This window comes from Mobula hypostoma, chromosome 15 (assembly GCF_963921235.1).
Source record: "Mobula hypostoma chromosome 15, sMobHyp1.1, whole genome shotgun sequence".
Lineage (NCBI taxonomy): Eukaryota > Metazoa > Chordata > Chondrichthyes > Myliobatiformes > Myliobatidae > Mobula > Mobula hypostoma.
Genome location: NC_086111.1, coordinates 8,004,790 through 8,025,158, shown reverse-complemented (window position 1 = coordinate 8,025,158; position 20,369 = coordinate 8,004,790). Strand labels below are relative to the sequence as shown.

General features: G+C 42.5%; 1 protein-coding gene across 1 annotated transcript in view; it reads right to left on the bottom strand.

The window, feature by feature from the left end:
* Positions 1–20,369, bottom strand: part of mst1rb (macrophage stimulating 1 receptor b) — a 289,557-nt gene that overhangs the window by 126,503 nt on the left and 142,685 nt on the right. The window contains exon 4 of the mRNA XM_063067700.1: positions 508–624. Coding sequence (XP_062923770.1) covers positions 508–624 — 117 coding nt within the window. The remainder of the gene's footprint in view (positions 1–507; positions 625–20,369) is intronic.

Sequence of the window (20,369 nt, the reverse complement as noted above, 5' to 3'; positions counted from 1 at the left end):
TGGCTATATTCATGCATGGATAAATATTAGATAGACTTCAACTTGAACTTGCACCAGAAAAAAAACACCAGTGCACACTAATCACTTGAAGCCTTTTATGAAATTGTTCAAGAATTAATCTAAAATAGCCTAGACTTCATTCATGAAATTAATTTCTCAAAACCTATGAGACAAAGGAAGAGCAAAAAGAAACCGAACTAGAAAAAAAATTTTGTGTCATTTTCTGTAATTAACTGAAGGTACATTTTTTTCAAACAAATTCCATTCATAAAATGAATCTTGTAAAGTTTGTTAAAAACACCACCGGGCTGGGGAAAGGGAGGATAAAATTGTAGAACTGGTGTGGCACAGAAAGAGATCGTTCAGCCCATTAACACTATGCCAGTTGTTACAATCCCAACAGCCCCATTCACACACATTTTCCCTTGTGCCCTGCAAATGAATTTGTTACAGTGAGCAGTTAATTCATTACAATCTTGGTTTTCTCTCAAAATACCCAGTTCCTACCTGTGTTCCAGTTATAAACAGCAAAGAGTTGTTCAATTGTGCGACTTTTTGAGAAACAGGATCTGATTTGCTCAGGCTGAAGTTCGCATGTAGATAAAAGGATCTTTGAACAATCACCTACAAGGAGTGAGGAATCAGAAAACATTTAAAGGGAATCCACTCTTCCCGGAACATAGTAATTCAAAAACACATGTGGAAGTTGCAGTAAGGCAAGGGTTAAAGACAGTGTCCAGACAAGAATAGCAGACATCCCCCCTCTCCCGGAAGTTCCGGGAGTCTCCCGCAAATTGATGGTGCTACCTCCCCGAAATGAGTTTTTGCAGGGTGGGATGTCTGGAATAGCCTGGGGCAATTGTAGTCGAGTGAGACCACCAAAGACGCCTCTGCTTATGACAGAAAAGATGGCTCGATTAAGTGTGGCAGTGTGTACTTAAGCCAGATGAGTGAGGCCTCTTTAGTGAGAGTTTTCCAGAAATGTCTTCCTAAAACATAGCTTCTTTTTACACAATAAGGGGTGCCGGAGACATTTGAGATTACACAGAATGTGAAAGGAACCAAACAACTAAGGCTCTGTCTTTGTTAACTTCAAAGTATCATTGGCTGTCCACTTGAAGTTTCGATTGACTTTAACACCTTTATTGTGAATGGTGATTCAACTTGATTTCAAACATATACAATTTACCAAATGCTCAATATCTGTAACAGAAAAGCCAATTCTGTATAAAAATATCAGTTTTCTGTTCAAAAGAACAGAGAGGCTGACAGGAACCATGCTGTTCTCCTTGTGCACAAGTAAAACAAAAGAAGGCCAGGCAGCATCTATGGATATCAATTTCTCGAACTTCCAACAATTGCCCTCACTCTCTCCTTCACCATTCCTCTTTCCCTTTCTCAATTTACCTGCCCGTCTAGTGCTCCTCCCCTTGTCTTTCTGCCATGGTCTTCTTTCCTCTCCTATCATATTCCACCTTCTTCAACCATTTATCTCTTTCACCAATCGACTTCCCAGCTCTTTACATCACCCCTCCCACTCTTTCAGTTTCACCTGCCACCTACCACCTTGTACTTCTTCCTCCCCTTCCCCCACCTACTGGTACTGATTTCTCCTCTTTCTTTCCAGTCCTGAAGAAGCGTCTCAGCCTGACTTGTTGACTGTACTCTTTTCCATCAGTGCTGCCTGACCTGCTGAGTTCCTCCGGCATTTTGTGTGTGTTGCTCTGGATTTCCAGTGTCTGCAGATTTCTCATGCTTGTAAAATGAAAGGATTGCTTGAGTCGTAAGAGCGTGTATTTTCTGGGCCCAGTCATTTTAGTTATTTTATGTACTTTATTTATCTTATTATCAGCATTGACACATATGATTAAATTCTGTTACCATGACTGAAAAAACAGCACTGAACAATATGCATACTTGGAACATGTTCAATACTTAGCCTGAACAAAAGAGATTTTGCAGATGCTGGAAATCTTGAGTAACACGCACAAAATGCTTAAGGAACTCAGGTCAGGCAGCATCTACGGTGAGGAATAAAGAGTCGACATTTTGGACCAAAAACCTCAATCGGGACTAGAAAGGAAGGGGGAAGAAGTTGGAATAATGTGGGGGGAGGAAGAGGAAATACAAGCTGGCAGGTGATAGGTGAGATCAGGCAAGGGTGATGCTGGGTGGTTGGGGATGAAATAAGAAGGTGGGAGGTGACAGGTGGAAGTGGTAAAGGGCTGAAGGAGGATTCTAATAGGAGAGGACAGAGTACCATGGGAAGAAAGGGAAGGAGGAGGGGAACCAAAGAGAGGTGATGGGCAGGTGAGAAGAGAAAGAGTGAGAGGGGAACCAGCAGACAATACTCAGTTTACACTTGACAGTTTTGTTTTGGATGGAATTCACAGCATGTCAGTCTTATTAGGCATATTCTAAAGTCTAAAGATCACAATGCTAATTAATTACAACATTTATATGGTCATACAGTTTTACAACACAGAAACAGGTGCTTCAGCCCATCTTGTCTATGGTGACCAAGGTATTGACCTGAGCTCATTCTATTTGCTTGTGTTTGGACCATATCCTTCTAAACCTTTCCATGTAGTGGTCCAAAAGTCTTGTTATTGTACCCACCTCTACTGCTTCCTCTGGCAGCTCACTTGATGCACTTCCACCATTTGTGTGAAGATATTGCCCTGCTGACCCCATTTAAAACATTTCCCTCTTGCTTTAAATCTGTGCCCTCTAGTTTTAGACTCCCCCACCCTGGGGAAAAAGACAGGCATGATCCATCTTATCTACCTCATGATTTTATCATCCTCTATACGATCACCCCTCAGTGTCCTACACCCCAGATCTATACAGGATAAAAAACCCTGGTATTATTAATAGTTTTTCCAATGAGAGATAATTATATTAAAAAATTGTTAAATATATAGTTTCTCCAAACATTTTGTCACTGAGTTGTAATTTATGCTTTTTTTTAATTTATTGAGGTACAGCGCAGCTCTTGAAGTTGTACAGCCCAGCAACTCCCGATTTAACCCTAGCACAATCACAGGACAATCTACGATGACCAATTAACCTGCTAATCAGTATGTTGTTGGACTGTGGGAGGAAACTGGAGAAAACCCACACATTCCATGGGAGGACGTATAGACTCCTTACAGATGACGTCGGATTTGAACTCAGTTTTTACTGCCTCTCCTTCCCTTCAATAAGTTCATAAAACCATAAGACTGGGAGCAGAATTACACCACTCTGCTAAGCGAGTCTGCTCCGCCATTCCATCATGGCAGATTTATTATCTCTCTCAACACCATTCTCCTGCCTTCTCCCTGGAAATTTTGACACCCTGACTATTCAAGAATTTATCAATCTCCACTTTAAATGTATTCAATAACTTGGCCTTCACATCCATCTGTGACAATGAATTCCACAGATTCACCACCCTTGGGCTAAAGAAACTACTCCTCACCTCTGTTCTATTCTGAGGCTGAGTCCTCTGGTCCTAGACTGCCCACTAGAGGAATCATCCTCTCCACGTCCACTCTATCTAGGCCTTTCAATCTTCAATATGTTTCACTGAGATACCCCCTCATTCTTCTAAGCTTCAGCGAGTTCAGGCCCAGAGTCATCAAATGCTCCTCAAAGATGAACGCTTTCTTTCCCAGGGGACATGCAGAGATTCACAGACTCTGGGCTGCAGTCATCGGGCCTGGACTTCTGGACTTTCAATCAATCTTTGTGCTTCAATCAGGAACAGGCTTTTGATGATGAATGCCAAAAGCAAGCACAAGTCTACAACTGTTGAACTCTTGTAACATCCCTTCACATTGGCTAAGTAAACATCAAGGAAATGATTGGGGAAACAGTTGCTTCATTTTCCTGCAGACTGATCACAGAGGAAGAGAAAGCCAGGAAGTACCTACAGATCAGCAAACTGATCTCTGTGAGGATTTGTCATGGGAGAAATTAACTGTTGTCACATAAATCAAGCAGTAATGAATTTGCAAAGGAATATAGAAAATAAAACATAGAACAGTACAGCACAGTGGAGGCCCCATGGCCCATAATGTTGTGCCATCCATTTAGCCGTTGTGGATAACTTCATTCACCACTACACTGATCTGATTCTATGATCTATAGACTCAGTTTCAAGGACTCTATATATCATGTTCTCAGTATTATTTTAATATGCATTGCTTGTCTTCTTTTGCACATTGGTGTCTGTCAGTCTTTGTCTGTTTATATAGATTTTTTTTGTAAAATTCTATTCTACTTCTTTTTATCCTGTAAACGCCCGCATGAAAAGGAATGTCAATGGTAACATGTATGTACTTCGATAATAAATTTACTTCAAAACCGATTCCCCGGTCAATCTAACACTTCCCTCCTGCACATCCATAACCCTCCATTTTTCTTTCACTCATTTGCATATCGAGGAGTATCTTAAATTTCCCTCTTGTATCAGCCTCTATCATCAACCCTAGCAGTGCACCCCAGGCATTTATCACTCTTTGTGTGAAAATCCTACAGTACCTCTGACATCGTCCCTAAACTTCCCTCTACTTCCCTCTACTCATCTTAAAAGTATATCCTGTGGTATTAGCCATTGCCACCCTAGGGAAAAAGTTGCTGGCTGTCCATTCTATCTATGACCCTTATACACCTCTATAAAGTTATTAGCTTAGCTTTTTTACACAGATAAGTATGTAAGTATTGCATCGCTTCTGATCTGGGCTGACATTTACGTGCCAGGCAGCACCTAATTAATTAGCTTGTTTATTTCAGCTTTTTTCTTAAAGATGTGCTGGGTGCGTTCCGGCCACCACTGCACCCCTGCATTCTTCGCGGCAATGTATCGGTCTGCCGCCCGGAGGGTGGGGACCACTGTAAGAGTTTAATTGTTATTTTTCATTGCAGTTAAACAATTAATTAGCTGCTTGTATTCAAATAGTTCTAATATAAATAATAATAATTTAATATCCTACAAGTGGCTTACACAGTATAATTCTAGAAAGCTTCATACATCAAAGTTGCTGGTGGACGCAGCAGGCCAAGCAGCATCTATAGGAAGAGGCGCAGTCGACGTTTCAGGCCGAGACCCTTCGTCAGGACTAACTGAAGGAAGAGTGAGTAAGGGATTTGAAAGCTGGAGGGGGAGGGGGAGATGCAAAATGATAGGAGAAGACAGGAGGGGGAGGGATGGAGCCGAGAGCTGGACAGGTGATAGGCAAAAGGGGATACAAGAGGATCATAGGAGAGGAGGTCCGGGAAGAAAGACAAGGGGGGGGGGTGACCCAGAGGATGGACAAGAGGTATATTCAGAGGGACAGAGGGAGAAAAAGGAGAGTGAGAGAAAGAATGTGTGCATAAAAATGAGTAACAGATGGGGTACGAGGGGGAGGTGGGGACATCGACTTCTCTAACTTCCGCTAAGGCCCCACCTCCCCCTCGTACCCCATCTGTTACTCATTTTTATGCACACATTCTTTCTCTCACTCTCCTTTTTCCCCCTCTGTCCCTCTGAATATACCTCTTGCCCATCCTCTGGGTCACCCTCCCCTCCTTGTCTTTCTTCCCGGACCTCCTGTCCCATGATCCTCTCGTATCCCCTTTTGCCTATCACCTGTCCAGCTCTCGGCTCTATCCTTCCCCCTCCTGTCTTCTCCTATCATTTTGCATCTCCCCCTCCCCCTCCCACTTTCAAATCCCTTACTCACTCTTCCTTCAGTTAGTCCTGACGAAGGGTCTCGGCCTGAAACGTCGACTGCGCCTCTTCCTATAGATGCTGCTTGGCCTGCTGCGTCCACCAGCAACTTTGATGTATGTTGCTTGAATTTCCAGCATCTGCAGAATTCCTGTTGTTTGATTCTAGAAAGCTTCTTTGCTCTGCATTATTCAAATAAGTGCTTTCTTATTAGTTAGCTTGGTACTGCTGCCTTTGAATAATAGCTTTCTAATTGGTTATTTCTTATTTATAAATTTGAATGGAATTTTCCTTATCTCTGTGGTATTAAAGTAGCTGTTCTATGCTAGGTGCCATCTTAATCTTTGCTTTCCCTTCACTTAGTAGACCTCAATCACTGTCTGTCCAAATGTCCTCTTTTCTATTGTAGGATTTTGCAAATAAAAATGATGTGAGGCATTTTATATTTTAAAAATGCCGTAACAGCTCATTTATTGTACTCTAAACACTGAACACAAGGCACGGTAAAAATCTACATAACTATGTCATTACGTCACACCAGCCTCTTAAAGTGAAACCCCAATTCAATGGCAGTGTTTGTGAATTATGTACATTTCCACAAATACATTTTCTTGCACTGTCAACTCTTAATAAAACCATCACAGTGCAACAAGTTTTGTGCCCCACACCCAGCCCTGAGACACCAGGCAAGGCCATTTAACTTCAAGCATTGGTTTATTGATCATTACAGAATGTTCCTCTGGTGCTTCCTGCTCCCTTGCCTCTTACTTCCCCTTTTCCCACCCATGATTCTCTGCTCCCTGCCCCCTTCCACTCTCAGTCCACAATGGAGACCCATGTCAGAATCAGGTTTATCATCACCCACATATGTTTTCTTTTGCAGCAGCAGTACAGTGCAATAATTAAAATTACTACAGTACTGTGCAGACGTCTTAGGCTCCTAGCTACATATATGTGCCTCAGACTTTTGTATCTGAGATAGCTTACATATTTATATGTATTGTGTTTTTATTATTATTATTATTGTGGTCCTTCTCTTTTTGTGATTTTTACTGTACTGCATTGGATCCAGAGTAACAATTATTTTGTTCCCCTTTCACTTGTGTACCGGAAATGACATTCAGCAATCTTGATCTTGATCTTAATTGATCTACTGTCACTGTAAATAGTTTTGATTTGAAATTTTTAGATCACATCTATCAGAACTTTTGTTTAAATTATGCAAGCATAACAAAAGGGATAATAAATCAGTCATGATGGAATGGCAGAACTCAAAGGGCCAAATGGCTTAATTCTGATCCTATGCTGTATGGCCTTATGGTCTAAGGCACGGTGATGCACATAAAAGACCTAGATAGAGCATGTCTAGGACCAGAGGGCACAGCCTCAGAATAGAGGAACATCCATTTAGAACAGAGATCGAGGAATTGCTTTAGCCAGAGTGTAGTGAATCTGTGGATCTCAGTGTCACAGATGGCTGTGGAGGCCAAACCATTGGGTATATTTAAATCAGAGATTGATAGGGCCTTGATTAGTCAGGGCATCAAAGATTATGGGGAGAAGGCAGGAGAATGGGATTGGGAGGGATAATAAATCAGCCATGATGGAATGGTGGAGCAGACTCAATGAGCCAAATGGCCTAATTTTGCTCCTATCTTTTATTATTCAACTACTAACCTAACCACAACAGTCAGAATAACAGGATTCTTCCTCTCTTGTGGCAGTATGAACACTAAATCCCTCACATTGTGTAATAAAGGGCTATGTCTGGATTGTCAGAGGCTGGTTTTGATGACTTTGTTTCCTGTCTAACCATTACACTGCTGCTGCTCACCACCTGCCTTCCCTTCTTCTTGGACAGCCTTACCTGCTGAGTGTGTGCAGTCTTCTTCAGTGAGAATAGTGTGTTGGGAAATGGATATCCATTGTCGGCTTAACATATGTGCCGAATATTCTGGGGTGCTGTGCCATGCTACCCACATTCCCCTTACCCCCGCCTACCTCTTCCCTCCTCTCTTGTCAGCCAGCGTGTGGCTGGACTCCAAGTACTGCTTCAGAAGGAAATGGGGCAACTTTGAAACCATTTCCTGGTCTAGTCTGGTTTCTCACTGTTCATTGCTAAAGAAACCTCAATGCAACTACCTTCATAAGTCAGTGTTCAACTAAACGACACAACTTTAGTTTTCTCTTACCCATATCTCTGCATTGGTGCATAGTCTTTGCCTGGAAATGCCCTCCCCTCCATTGAGCACATCTACAAAGAGCGCTGCCACAAAAAAGCAGCATTCATCATCAAGGCCTCCCACCTTCAAGGCCATCCTCTCTTCTGACAACAACCAGCAGGAAGAAGGTACAGGAGCTTTAGGGTCCCACACCACCAGGTTCAGGAATGGTTGTTACCTATCAGCCATCAGGCTCCTGAACCAGCATGGATCACTTCACTCACTTCAGCACTAAACTTATCATCGAACACAACCTATGTATTCATTTTCAAAGACTCCACAACTAATGTTCTCAGTAATATTTATTAGTGATTGTTTCTTTTTGTACATGCATAATTTGTTAGTCTTTGTTTGTGTGTAGATTTTCATTAATTCTATTCTACTACTTTGTTCTACTGTGAATACCTGTAAGAAAAAGAATCTAAGTGTAGTATTTGGTAACATACAATATACCTACTTTGATCATAAATTTACTTTGAACTTTGGCCGTTCAGTCTGAGAGAAGCAAGTGAGAAAGCCTATCAAATCTGCTCCTTGCTTGGCGTTTCAGAAGGGATCCCCTTTTCTCAGGAAAAGGAACACATTCTTACAATCAACATACATGCCAAATGCTGGAGGAACCGTCAATTTTTCAGCCCGAGACCCTTCATCAGGTCTGGAAGTGGGGGGTGCGCGGAGATGGAAGGTAATAGGTGAAGCCAGGTGGGTGGGAAAGGTAAACAACTGGAGAAGGAGAAATCTGAGAGGAGAGGAGCGTTGAGCATAAGAGAAGGGCAAGAAGGAGGGGCATCAGGTGAAGTGATAAGCAGGTGGGAGAGGTAAGGGGCCAGAATGGGGAATAGTAAAAGAGGGAAAGAGGGGGAGAAAAGTATTTTTTTTTACGGGAAGGAGAAATCAATATTCATGCCATCAGATTGGAGTGTACCAGTTGGAATATAAGGTGATGCTCCTCCACCAAGGGTGACCTCCTTGTGGCATAAACAGAGGCCATGGTCTAACATGTCAGAACAGGAATGGCAATGGGAAGTAAAATCACAAACAAGAGAAAATCTGCAGATGCTGGAGATGGGAATTTAAATGTTTGGCCACCAGGAAGGTCCACTTTTGGCAGATGGAGCGAAGATGATTGACGAAGCAGTTCACCAATTTATAGCTGGTCTCACCAATGTAGAAAAGGCTGTATTGGGAGCACCTGACACATTAGACAACCACAGTAGATTCACAGGTGAAGTGTTACCTCACCTGGACGAACTGTTTGGGGCCCTGAATGGAGGTCAGGGAGGATGTGTATGGGCAGGTGTAGCAGGAATAAGTGCCAGGAGGGAAATTAGTGGGAGGGGATGAGTGGAAAAGGGAACCAAGTAGTTCCCCTCCACTGCCACCCTCCTCCATCTGGCAGAACTCGCCATCACCCTCAATAATTTTTAACTTGGCTCTTCCCACTTTCTCCAGTTTCGACGTGTAGCCATGGGCACCCACATGGTCCTTAGTTATGCTTGCCTTCTCACTGGCAATGTGGAGCAGTTCATGCTCTGCCTTTCCCCAGTAATGTTAGCCAACTGTTCATCCACTACATTAGCGACTGCATTGGTACTATTTCATGCACGCATGGGTTAGGCTCATCAATTTCATCAACTTTGCCTCCAACTTTCACTTTGCCCTTAATCTCACTTGGTGTATTTCTGACACCTTCCTCCCATTTCTCGATCTCCCTGTCTCCATCTCTGGAGACAAACTGTCAACCAACATCTCTTATAAATCTATTGATACCATGGCTATCTTGATCATACCTCTTCCCACCATTTTCTAAGTTCCTTCTTCTCTGCCATATCTGTTCCCAGTATGAGGCTTTTCTTTTCAGGACATCAGAGATGTCCTAACCTACCAGCCCATGAGCCTCTGCATCCAACACGTTATTCTCCGCAGCTTCCACCATCTCCAGATCAAGCCTATCATTAAAAATATCTTTACCTCCACACGCCAATCTCTGATTTCTGCTTTCATGCTCCATCCATGATTCCACTGTTCACTTGTCCTTCCCCACTAACCTCCCTCCCGGCACTTATCCCTGCAAGTGGCCAAAGTGCCACACCTGCCCATTCACCTCCTCCCTCATCTCCATTCAGGACCCCAAACAGTCCTTCCGGGTGAGGCGACACTTCAGCTGTAAATTTTCTGGGGTCATTTATTGCATCGTCAGGGTGGAGGAGCAACACCTTATATTCTGTTTGGGAAGCCTCCAACTTCCGTTAAAAAAAACCCTCCTCCACACTTCTTCTATTCTCCACTCTAGCCTCTTATCTCTTCTCACCTACCTATCACCTCCCCCTGGTGCCCATCCTCCTTCCCTCTCTCCTCTCAGATTCTTACTTCTCCAGCCCTTTACCTTTCCCACCCATCTGGCTTCACCTATCACCTTCTAGCTATCCTCTCCACACTCCCCCATCATTTTATTCTGGCATTTTCCCCCAACCTTTCCAGTCCTTAAGAAGGGTTGCAGTCCAAAATATCAACTGTTTATTCACTTCCATGGATGCTGCTTGACTTGCTGAGTTCCTCCAGCGTTTTGTGTGTGTTGCTCTGGATTTACAGCACCTGCAGAATCTCTTGTGATTATTACCTCCTTACAATGACACTTCCTTGCTCTTGACCATCTTGGAGGGATAAATAGACATGATGTGGGAACAGGGAAGTCCTCCTGGGACACCCAGCACAGAACAGGGAAGGAAGTCCTTTCAGGAGACCCATGCTGGCTTCCTAACATTGTTTCGTTCCTTTTCACCTTGGCTTCCCATGGATTAACCTCTAGTTTCTGTTTACTCTCTTTATGATTGTGTTCCACGTAAAATACATTAGCACCCATCAGACCATTCCCTTGTCTTCTTATCTTGTTTTGCCATTACCTGCATCACAGCTTTCAATTGCCAGTCAGCTAAACTGGCTGACTCTCTACCTTGACAAATCCCTCTCCAATTACTGTTCACCACACCCAGCAACCAATAATTATTTATCTGCACCAGCCTGTGGCTGCTTCACTGGTTCCACTACATTTTTGCAGTTATTTTCCAGCAAGAAGTGAATCTGGCAGAAAAAATTTAACTCAGAATTCACAAACTACCCGTGGTCAACGTAATTTGAGCTGTCAGGAACTTAGAGGAGGCTTGACCCAAACACAGAACAAAAACTACATTATTATTTACTTTTAATAATAAAGTGCAAAATAACAAACCACAAAGGGGCCACAAGATGAGAGAGAACAGATACTAAACACAACTAGACAACAAGATAACTGAAGGCTAGGAGCGGCTGGCTGGCTGGTTCATTCAATGAGTGAACAAGGACTGTGGATGAGAGCTGGGTTTAAATAGGCTGCAGGTGATGAGTTGGACACAATGGCAGGCAACTCCTGTTAACTGGAAGGAGACTGGGAGTGGCTTGCCTGTTCAGGACTGATACCAGCTACTAATTTTCAATAGTCACCTCAACCAGTCTCTGTGCAATGCCAGATAAGTAAGAGAATCAATTATTACAAGTAAACCACACATTCCCTGGAGCAATGTGCACCTTAAACAGAGGAACATCAGAAGAGCAGGGCAAGGGCCAACTTGAGCCTGCCGCACCACTCAAGATGAGCACGGCTGATTTACGTCAGAACTTAACTGTCCTTTGTGCCACTTCCCCGTCACCCTCATTTCTCCCGTTTCTCACCACCTCTTCACAAGTCTACATGGCAGCATCACATTTAGCTCAATCATTTTACCACAGTAGCAAATCACCGATCCGGGGTCAAATTCCACTTCTGTCTGTAAGGAGTTTATATGTTCTCCCTGTGCTCGAGTGAGTTTCTTCCAGGTGCTCTGGTTTTCTCCCACAGTTGGAGTTAGTGAGCTGAGGGTGTTCTATGTTGGTGATGTCACCATGGGGACATTCGCAGTCAGCACCCAGTGTGATTCTCAGACAGTGCAGGTCTTTGATGCAAAATGATGCATTTCACTGTACATTTTGATGTACTTGCGACAAACAAAACTAATCTCTCTTTCTTAGAAAAATCCAGATATCCACCATCAGGAGATGATTAAGTCTTTCTGACAATTTCCTAGCTGTCTCCAGTTTCTCAAGGGATGTCCCTGAACTTCACTACAAACAGCCTATCACACAACGTTTAACTGCTTCCCACCACAAGAGGTTACTTTCAGGATGCCTTTAAGGGTGAACTCCAAGTGGCACAGCTCGCTGGAAATGATAACATTTTCCCATTTCAGCCTGATACAGCTGACAACCACAACTGCATCCAAGATCTGGAGAGTGAGTAACTATGTTTTAATTCAGCTGTACTATCTACCGTTGCTTAAAACCGATGCAAACAATGCTGACTGTAGCTGGTACACTATCCTCGCGAGGTATCCTCGGTGGAAATGAGGCTGACATTCCGGGCTATAAGTGTGTTTAAAAAAAACGAAGTTTTCATCTCCCAATACTGATCATCTTGCTGGAAAATGTACAATCTTTGGTAAATAAAATTGAAGATCTTAGAGTTACGTTGCTGTATCAGAGGGACATTAAGACCACTAATGTCATTTGTTTCGCAGAATCCTGCTTAAACCCTTCCTTACCAGATGCAGCAACTAAATTGACGAGATCACTAACAATGTCAAGATAGAACTGTTGAGTATCTCAAAATCAGAGGTGTGGGCATATGCCCCCTGAACAACTCTGATTGGTGGACAAATGTGTCAGTGATGTCTCAATCCTGTTCACCAGACCAGGAATACCTCTCAATAAAGTGTCATCCATTTTACCTGCAGCAGGAGATTTCCGCGATCACTTTGGTTGCAGTATACATTCCACCTCAGGCCAATGTCAAACAGGCTCGAGACAAACAGAGCAACGTGATCAACAGGCACAAAACAGCACAAGCTGATGCCTTCCCCATCACTTTGAGGGATTTTAACCAGACTAGCTTGAAAAAGTCACTAAATAATTATCATCAACAAATCACTTGTAGTACAGAGGAAACAACACACCGGACCACTGTTACACTAGGATCAAGAGTGCTCACCATGCTATCCCACGCCCACACTTCGGAAAGTCTGATCACCTGACTGTACTCCTACTCCCGGTGTACAGGCTGAGACCAAAGACTGCAGCACCGGTAGTGAGGACCAAAAATGTATGGACAAGGGAAGCACAGGAGAGCATACAGGACTGCTTTGAATTGGTGGACTGGACTACATTCGAGGAGTCATCTTCGAGTCTGGATGAATATGCCGGAGATAGTACTGAATTCATTAAATCCTGTGCAGGTGAGTCAGTGCCTACAAAAACTTGCTGTACATTCCCAAACCAAAAGCCATGGATGAACCAGGGGGTTCGTTCTCTGCTGAAGGCTAGAACTGTGGCAATTATGACTAGCAACCCAGATCTGTACAACAAAACAAAGTTTGACTCGTGGAGGGCTATTTCAAGAGCTAAGAAACAATTCCGAGCGATGTTGGAGGCGAGATCAGAAGCATGTCAACTCTGGCATAGTTTGCAGGTCATTACTTCTTATGAAACCCCATAGAAAGAATGGCAACGATGTTTCATTATCAGACAAGCTCAACAACATTTATGCCCACTTTGAAATGGAGAATATAACAACATTTGTGAAGATCCCCGCTGGGCACAGTGACCCTGTGATCTCTGTCTTAGGGACAATGCTGGGCTGTCTTTCAGGATGGTGAACCCTTGCAAGGCAGCAGGCCCCAATGGAGTACCTAGTAAGGCTCTGAAAACTTGTGCCAACCAACTGGCTGGTGTATTCAAAGGCATTTTCAATCTCTCACTGCTATGCGAGGAAGTTCCCATCTGCTTCAAAAGGGCAACAATTGTACCAGCGCCCAAGAAGAGCGATGTGATCTCCTTTAATAACTATTGTTCAGTGCACTCACATCTATGGTGATGAAGTGCTTTGAGAGGTTGGTCATGGTTAGAATCAATTCCTGCCTCAGCAAGGACCAGGACCCATTGCAATTTGCCTATCGCCACAATAATCTATGACAGACACAATTTCAATGGCTCTTCACGCAGCCTTAGATCATCTGGACAATATGTCCAGCTGCTCTTCATTGACTATAGATCAGTGTTTAACACCCTCAGTCCTACAATCCTGATCAAAAAGCTACAGTACCTGGACCTCAGTACCTCCATCTGCAACTGGATCCTTGACTTCCTAACTGGAAGACCACAATCTGTCCGGATTGGAAATAACATCTCCACCTCACTGACCATCAACACTGGTGCACCTCAGGGATGTGTGCTTAGCCCACTGCTCTATTGTCTCTATACCCATGACTGTGTAGCTACGCATAGCTCAAAAGCCATCTATAAATTTGCTGATAATACAACCATTGTTGGCAATATCTCAGATGTGATGAGGGGGCGTACAGGAGCGAGATCTATCAGCTAGTTGAGTGGTGTCGCAGCAACAACCTTGCATTCAACATCAGTAAAACCCAAGAGCTGATTGTGGAATTCAGAAAGGGTAAGATGAGGGAACACATACCAATCCTCACAGAGGGATCAGAAGTGGAAAGAGTGAGCAATTTCAAATTCCTGGGTGTCAATATCTCTGAGGATCTAACCTGGTCCCAACATATTGATGCAGCTATAAAGAAGGCAAGACAGCAGATATACTTCACTGGGGGTTTGAGGAGATTTGGTTTGTCACCTGAAACACTCAAAAACAGTGAAGAGCATTCTAACTGGCCACATAACTGTATGGTATGGGGGCGGGGGGCTACTGCACAGAATCAAAAGAAGCTACAGGAAGTTGTAAAAGTAGTCAGCTGTATCTTGGGTACTAACCTCCGTAGCATCCAAGAAATTTTTCAGGGAGCGGTGCCTCAGAAAGGCGGCGTCCATTATTAAGGAACCCCATCACCCAGGGCATACCCTCTTCTCATTGTTACCGTCAGGAAGGAGGTACAGAAGCCTGAAGGCACACACTCAGCAATTCAGGAACAGCTTCTTTCCCTCTGCCATCCAATTCCTGAATGGACATTGAATCCATGAACACTACCTCACTTTCATTCTTTCTGTTTCTGCACTACTTATTTAATTTAAGTATTTAATATGCATACATATAATTACTGTAATCATATTTTTTCTATATTTATCATGTATTGCATTGTACTGCTGCCTCAAAGTTAACAAATTTCACAACATATGCCGGAGATATTAAACCTGATTCTGATGCATTGAGCCGTTGTAGAGCCTTCCCATTGTAGAGCCTTCCCATCTCCTGCAATACAGGTGTCGCCCAGTATTAAAACAGGAACCATAAATATCTGGTGCAGTCACGACTGGTCCTATCTTCCAATGATGAAGGTTCCTGCTAAACTGCCATCTCTCTCAGTTCTGTTGCTAACTTAAGATACTTTATGCTTCATTACTTCTGAATGTAGGAACTATGATTAGTAAGTTTGTAGATGGCACCAAAATTGATGGTATAGTGAACAATGAAGGTTGTCAAAGATTAGAACTGGATATGAATCAACTGGGAAGGTTGGCAAGGAAAGCTGAGATGGTATTTAACTCAGCCATCAAGCTCCTGAACCAAAAGGGATAACTTCACTCAATTTCACTTGTCCCGTCATTGAAATGCTCCCACAATCTATGGACTCACTCTCAAGGACCCTTCATCTCATGTTTTCAATATTTATTTATTTGTTATTTAATATCAATATTTCTTTTTTTTTGTAATTGCACAGTTTGTTGTCTTTGCACACTGGTTGAATGCCCAGGTCAGTGCCATCCCTCATTGATTCTATTGTGGTTATTATTCTATTATTGAGTATGTGTGCAAGAAAATGAATGTATGTGGTGACATATGCGTACTTCGTTAATAAATTTACTTTGATTTTTAAAAGTGTGAAGTGATGCATGTTGGGAAATTAAACCAGGACGGAGTAGTGCACAGTGAATGGCAGGGCCCTAGGGAGCACTGTCGAACAGAGGAAAACGGGATTAAAGTACATAATGACCTGAAACATAGGTAGACTGGTAGATAGGTGCCACCAAGAAGAGTGCAGGAACCTCAAGACCCACACTTCCATGTTCAGGAACAGTTATTACTCCTCGACATCAGGCTCTTGAACTTCACTTGCCCCATCACTGAACTGTTCCCAAAACCTATGGATTTATTTTCAAGGACCTTTGTTTCATGTCCTCATTATTTATTGCTTATTTATTATTGTTTTTTTCTTTTTTGTATTTGCATATTTTGTTCTCTATTGCACATTGGTTGTTTGTCTGTCCTGTTGGGTGTGGTCTTTCATTGATTCTATTGTGTTTCCCGTATTTACTGTGAATCCCAGCAAGGAAATGAATCTCAGGATTGTATATGGTGACATATAATAAATTTACTTTGAACATTGAACTTTTGGATTGCAAGAAAGACATAGAATATTCTTACCCTCATCAGAGTACAAAACTTGGAATACCATTTTACAGTTGTACAGAACATTGGTTAGACTCCACTTAGAGAACTACATGCAGTTCTAGTCACCATTGTACAGTGAGGTCATGGTTAAGTTAGAAAGGGTGCAGAAAAGAACTCAGAAAACTGTTGCCTAGCCCTGAAGGACTTGAGTATTAAGGAGCGATCAGATATATTAGATCACTTTTGCCTGAAGCAATGGGGACTGAGATGCAACATGACAGCAAGTCATAGCTACTGTAAATAGCCAAAATCTGTTTCCCATGGTAGAATGTCTAAAGCTAGGGACCATAGGTTTAAGGTGTGAGGGAAGTATAAGGGGGGACCAAGGGGTAAATTTTTCAAATAAAGCGTAGTTAGTATCTGGAAAGAGTAGCCAGACATGATGGCAGAGGCAGCAACAGTATCATTAAATAGGTGTCTGGATAAGTACTTGAATGAGCGAAGCAGAGAGGGACATAGAATTAATGCAGGCAAGTGGGATTCGTGTATACAAGCATGATGGTTGATTCAGGTGCATTGAGCTAAAGTCTCACACAAAATGCTGGAGAAACTCAACAAGTCAGGCAGCATCTACGGAGTGGAATAAACAGTCGAAGTTTCAGGCTGAGTCCAAAATGTTCTGATGAAATGTTTATTTCTCTCCATAGATTCTCTCCATAGACTTGCTGAGTTCCTCTTGCATTATGTGTGTGTTGCTCGAGATTTCTAGCATCTGCAGAATCTTCCATTTATGGTGGGGCTAAAGGTTATCTTTCTGAACTGTTCAACTCCATGTCGTAATGAACATTACAACTGCCTCCAAACAATTCACATTTGAACTGGAAATGATCAACCATTTTTAAAAGGCAAAGCAAACTAACCACAATATCACCTTGCAGTGCTCCTAATTCATAAACGAAACAGATTTTACACATTTGCCCATTGACGTAAATTGCTTTACTTCTGCTATGAATGTCAGGCAATTTTCTTCTCTGTAATCAAGCCCAGACCTTTTCCTCTCTCTCCAGCTGTTGCTCTTTCTGAGAGTGCCCATTCACAGCCTGTTGACCAAACAATCCAACAGAGTGAAGGAATAAAAATCTCCAGGGTGTAGAAACTACTTCCCCTCTGAATGGTTCTTGGCAACACTGTTTATTTAACTGGTTCCAACTGTGAATAACATCACTAACCTATGGCTTCAGAATGGAACAGGGATGATTTAGATCTGACTTTAAGAGCCCATATGTCACAAGATCAAATGAAATGGAAGCTTTAGGCTATGATACCCATTGAACCTGCTCTGTTATTCAATGAGATTACAGCTGGGCAAATTTGACCTCAGCGCCTCTCTCCTCATGAGGCCCTACAACCTGCTAGTTCAAAGACAAAGTAAATTTTTTTTTAATCCAGTAAGTACATGTTACCATATACTGCCTTGAGATTTTTTTTGCTAGCATTCACATGAAAATAAATACAGTAGGATTTATGAAAAACTGTACATAAACCATGACTTACAAATAACCAATGTGCAAAAGAAGACAAATTGTGTTAACAAAAAAAAATAATCCTGAGACACGAGTTGTAGAATCCTTGGAAGTGAGTCTGTACGTTGTAGAGTTAGTTAAGAGTTGAGGTGAGTGAAGTTATTCACACTGGTTCAGTAGCCTTATGGTTGTAAGGTAATAATTGTTCCTGAACCTGACGATATTGTGCCTTTACCTCCTGCCCGATGGAAGTATTGAGAAGAGAGCATGACTCGAATGGTGGGGTACTCCTTGTAGATGTGCTCAATGGTGATGAGGTCTTTTTCTGGGATGGACTAGACTGCATCCACAACCTTCTATAGATTTTTCCATTCCTGGGCCATGATGTGGCAACTTTGAATATATTCAGTGATTTGGCTGCCATTGATCTTTGGGTGGCTCAATGGCAAAACGGCTCCAGTGATCCCAGTCAATCCAGACATCTGGTGCAAAAATGCTTGGAGTTTCTTCTCCATTCACATGTTTCTTCCAGGCACTCTGGCTTTCATGTCTCTTCGAGGCATCCTGGCATGCCAGAGATAAGTGCACTGGTATGTTAATTGGGCAATGTAAATTACCCCGGGTCAGGAAGTATCTAAGCGATTTGAGTAGGGAGTCACGAGAGATTGGTCTAGACCTAATCTAACGTTCATCGCAATAAATGATTCTCTCACAAGAAGCCTCAATGACACTTATATGTTCATATAAACTCATTTTGGGTGCCACAGGAGCGTAGCAGTTAGCGTGATGCTATTACAGCTCAGGGCGTCAATGTTCCGAGTTTACTCCGAACATCATCTGTAAGGATTCTGTACGTCCTCACCATAGAATGCATAATTATTTTCTGGGTGCTCCGGTTTCCTCTCACTGTCCAAAGATATATCAGCTAGTAGGTAAACTGTATCATGATAGGGCCAAGGTTGAGTCGGTGGTTTGTTGGGGTAGTGCGCCTCTAAGAGCCAGAAACATCTATTCTGCTTTGTATCTCTAAATAAATCAAAAGAAGGATAAATGAAACTACCAAACTCCAATAAAGCAAGTTCATGCTGGAACTCTTATGCTCTACTTTAATCCGCTGATATGTTTAATGTTTTTACAGTGGCCGAGCACGGGTGGCATGGTAGCATGGCGTTTAGTGCCATCACTTTACAGGATCAGCAATCACCGATTGGGGTTCAATTCCTGCCACTGTCTGTAAGGAGTCTGGATGTCCCGACTGTGTCCCCATGGGTTTCCTCCAGGTGCTCTGGCTTCATCCCACGTTCCAAAGATGCAAATACAAGTAAGCTGTGGGCGTGCTATGTTGATGCACCAGTGCAGCAACACCTGCTGCCTGCCTGCATCACAATCCTTGGACTATGTTGGTCATTGACGCAAATTGGCACATTGGGGAGATCAAAATGAAACACAATGAAAGAACTTAGAAGGCTCACGGAGCAAATGCAATTGCAGCATTGTCAATGAAACGAAACTGATCAGACAGGTGTGGTTTAGAAGACCACAGATTGCACTCTGGGGACGGATGTCAAATTCCTTTGACTCCATGAAGACAACAATGAAAACATTGAGCACATCTACACTAAGCATTGTTGCAGGAAAGCAGCATCCATTATCCAGGACACCTGCCATCCAGCCATGCTCTCTTCTCGCTGCTACAATCAGAAAGGAGGTTCAGGAGCCTCAGGACCCACACCACCAGATTCAAGAACAGTTATTACCCCTCAACCATCAGGCTCCTGAATCAGACAGGATAACTTCACTCAGCTTCACTCACCCCAATACTAAACTGTTCCCACAATTTATGGACTTACTTTCAAGGACTTTACAACTCATGTTCTTGATATTTATTGCTTATTTATTTATTATTATTATTTGTTTGTATTTGCACAGTTAGTTATCTTTTGTACATCATTTGTTTGACTGTCTTCGTTGTGTGCAGTTTTTCATTGATTCTCTTGTGTTTCTTTGTACTTACTGTGAGTGTTTGCAAGAAAATTAATCTCAGGATTATATACAGTGACGTACATGTACTTTGATAATAAATTGACTTTGAATTTTGTACTGATACATAATGAAATGATTGACTCAGAAAACCATTCTAAATTACAATGTGCTCCCAATTTTTCTGCTTACAATTCTGAGAAGACGACCAGCAACATACAAGAATTTCCTGTATTTGAAACTACCAAATCCAAAAAGGACATGATTGTATTCCAAGCAAAACAAACATAAATCTCCCGCACTGAGGGCACATGCTGAAAGTCACTTCACATTCTTTAGTTGAAACTTGGCCCCTATCCACAATTCCACCACAGTGTCAAAACTTTCCATGTCCAAACAGTGATAATAGGGGCAATGTTACAGTACAGTGAATTTTGATCCCATGATATCAATTGATGAGGTAGATTAAACGTTTGCCTAGCCAAGCAACAATAACGACAAACGTGTAAAGATGTTATCCAAGA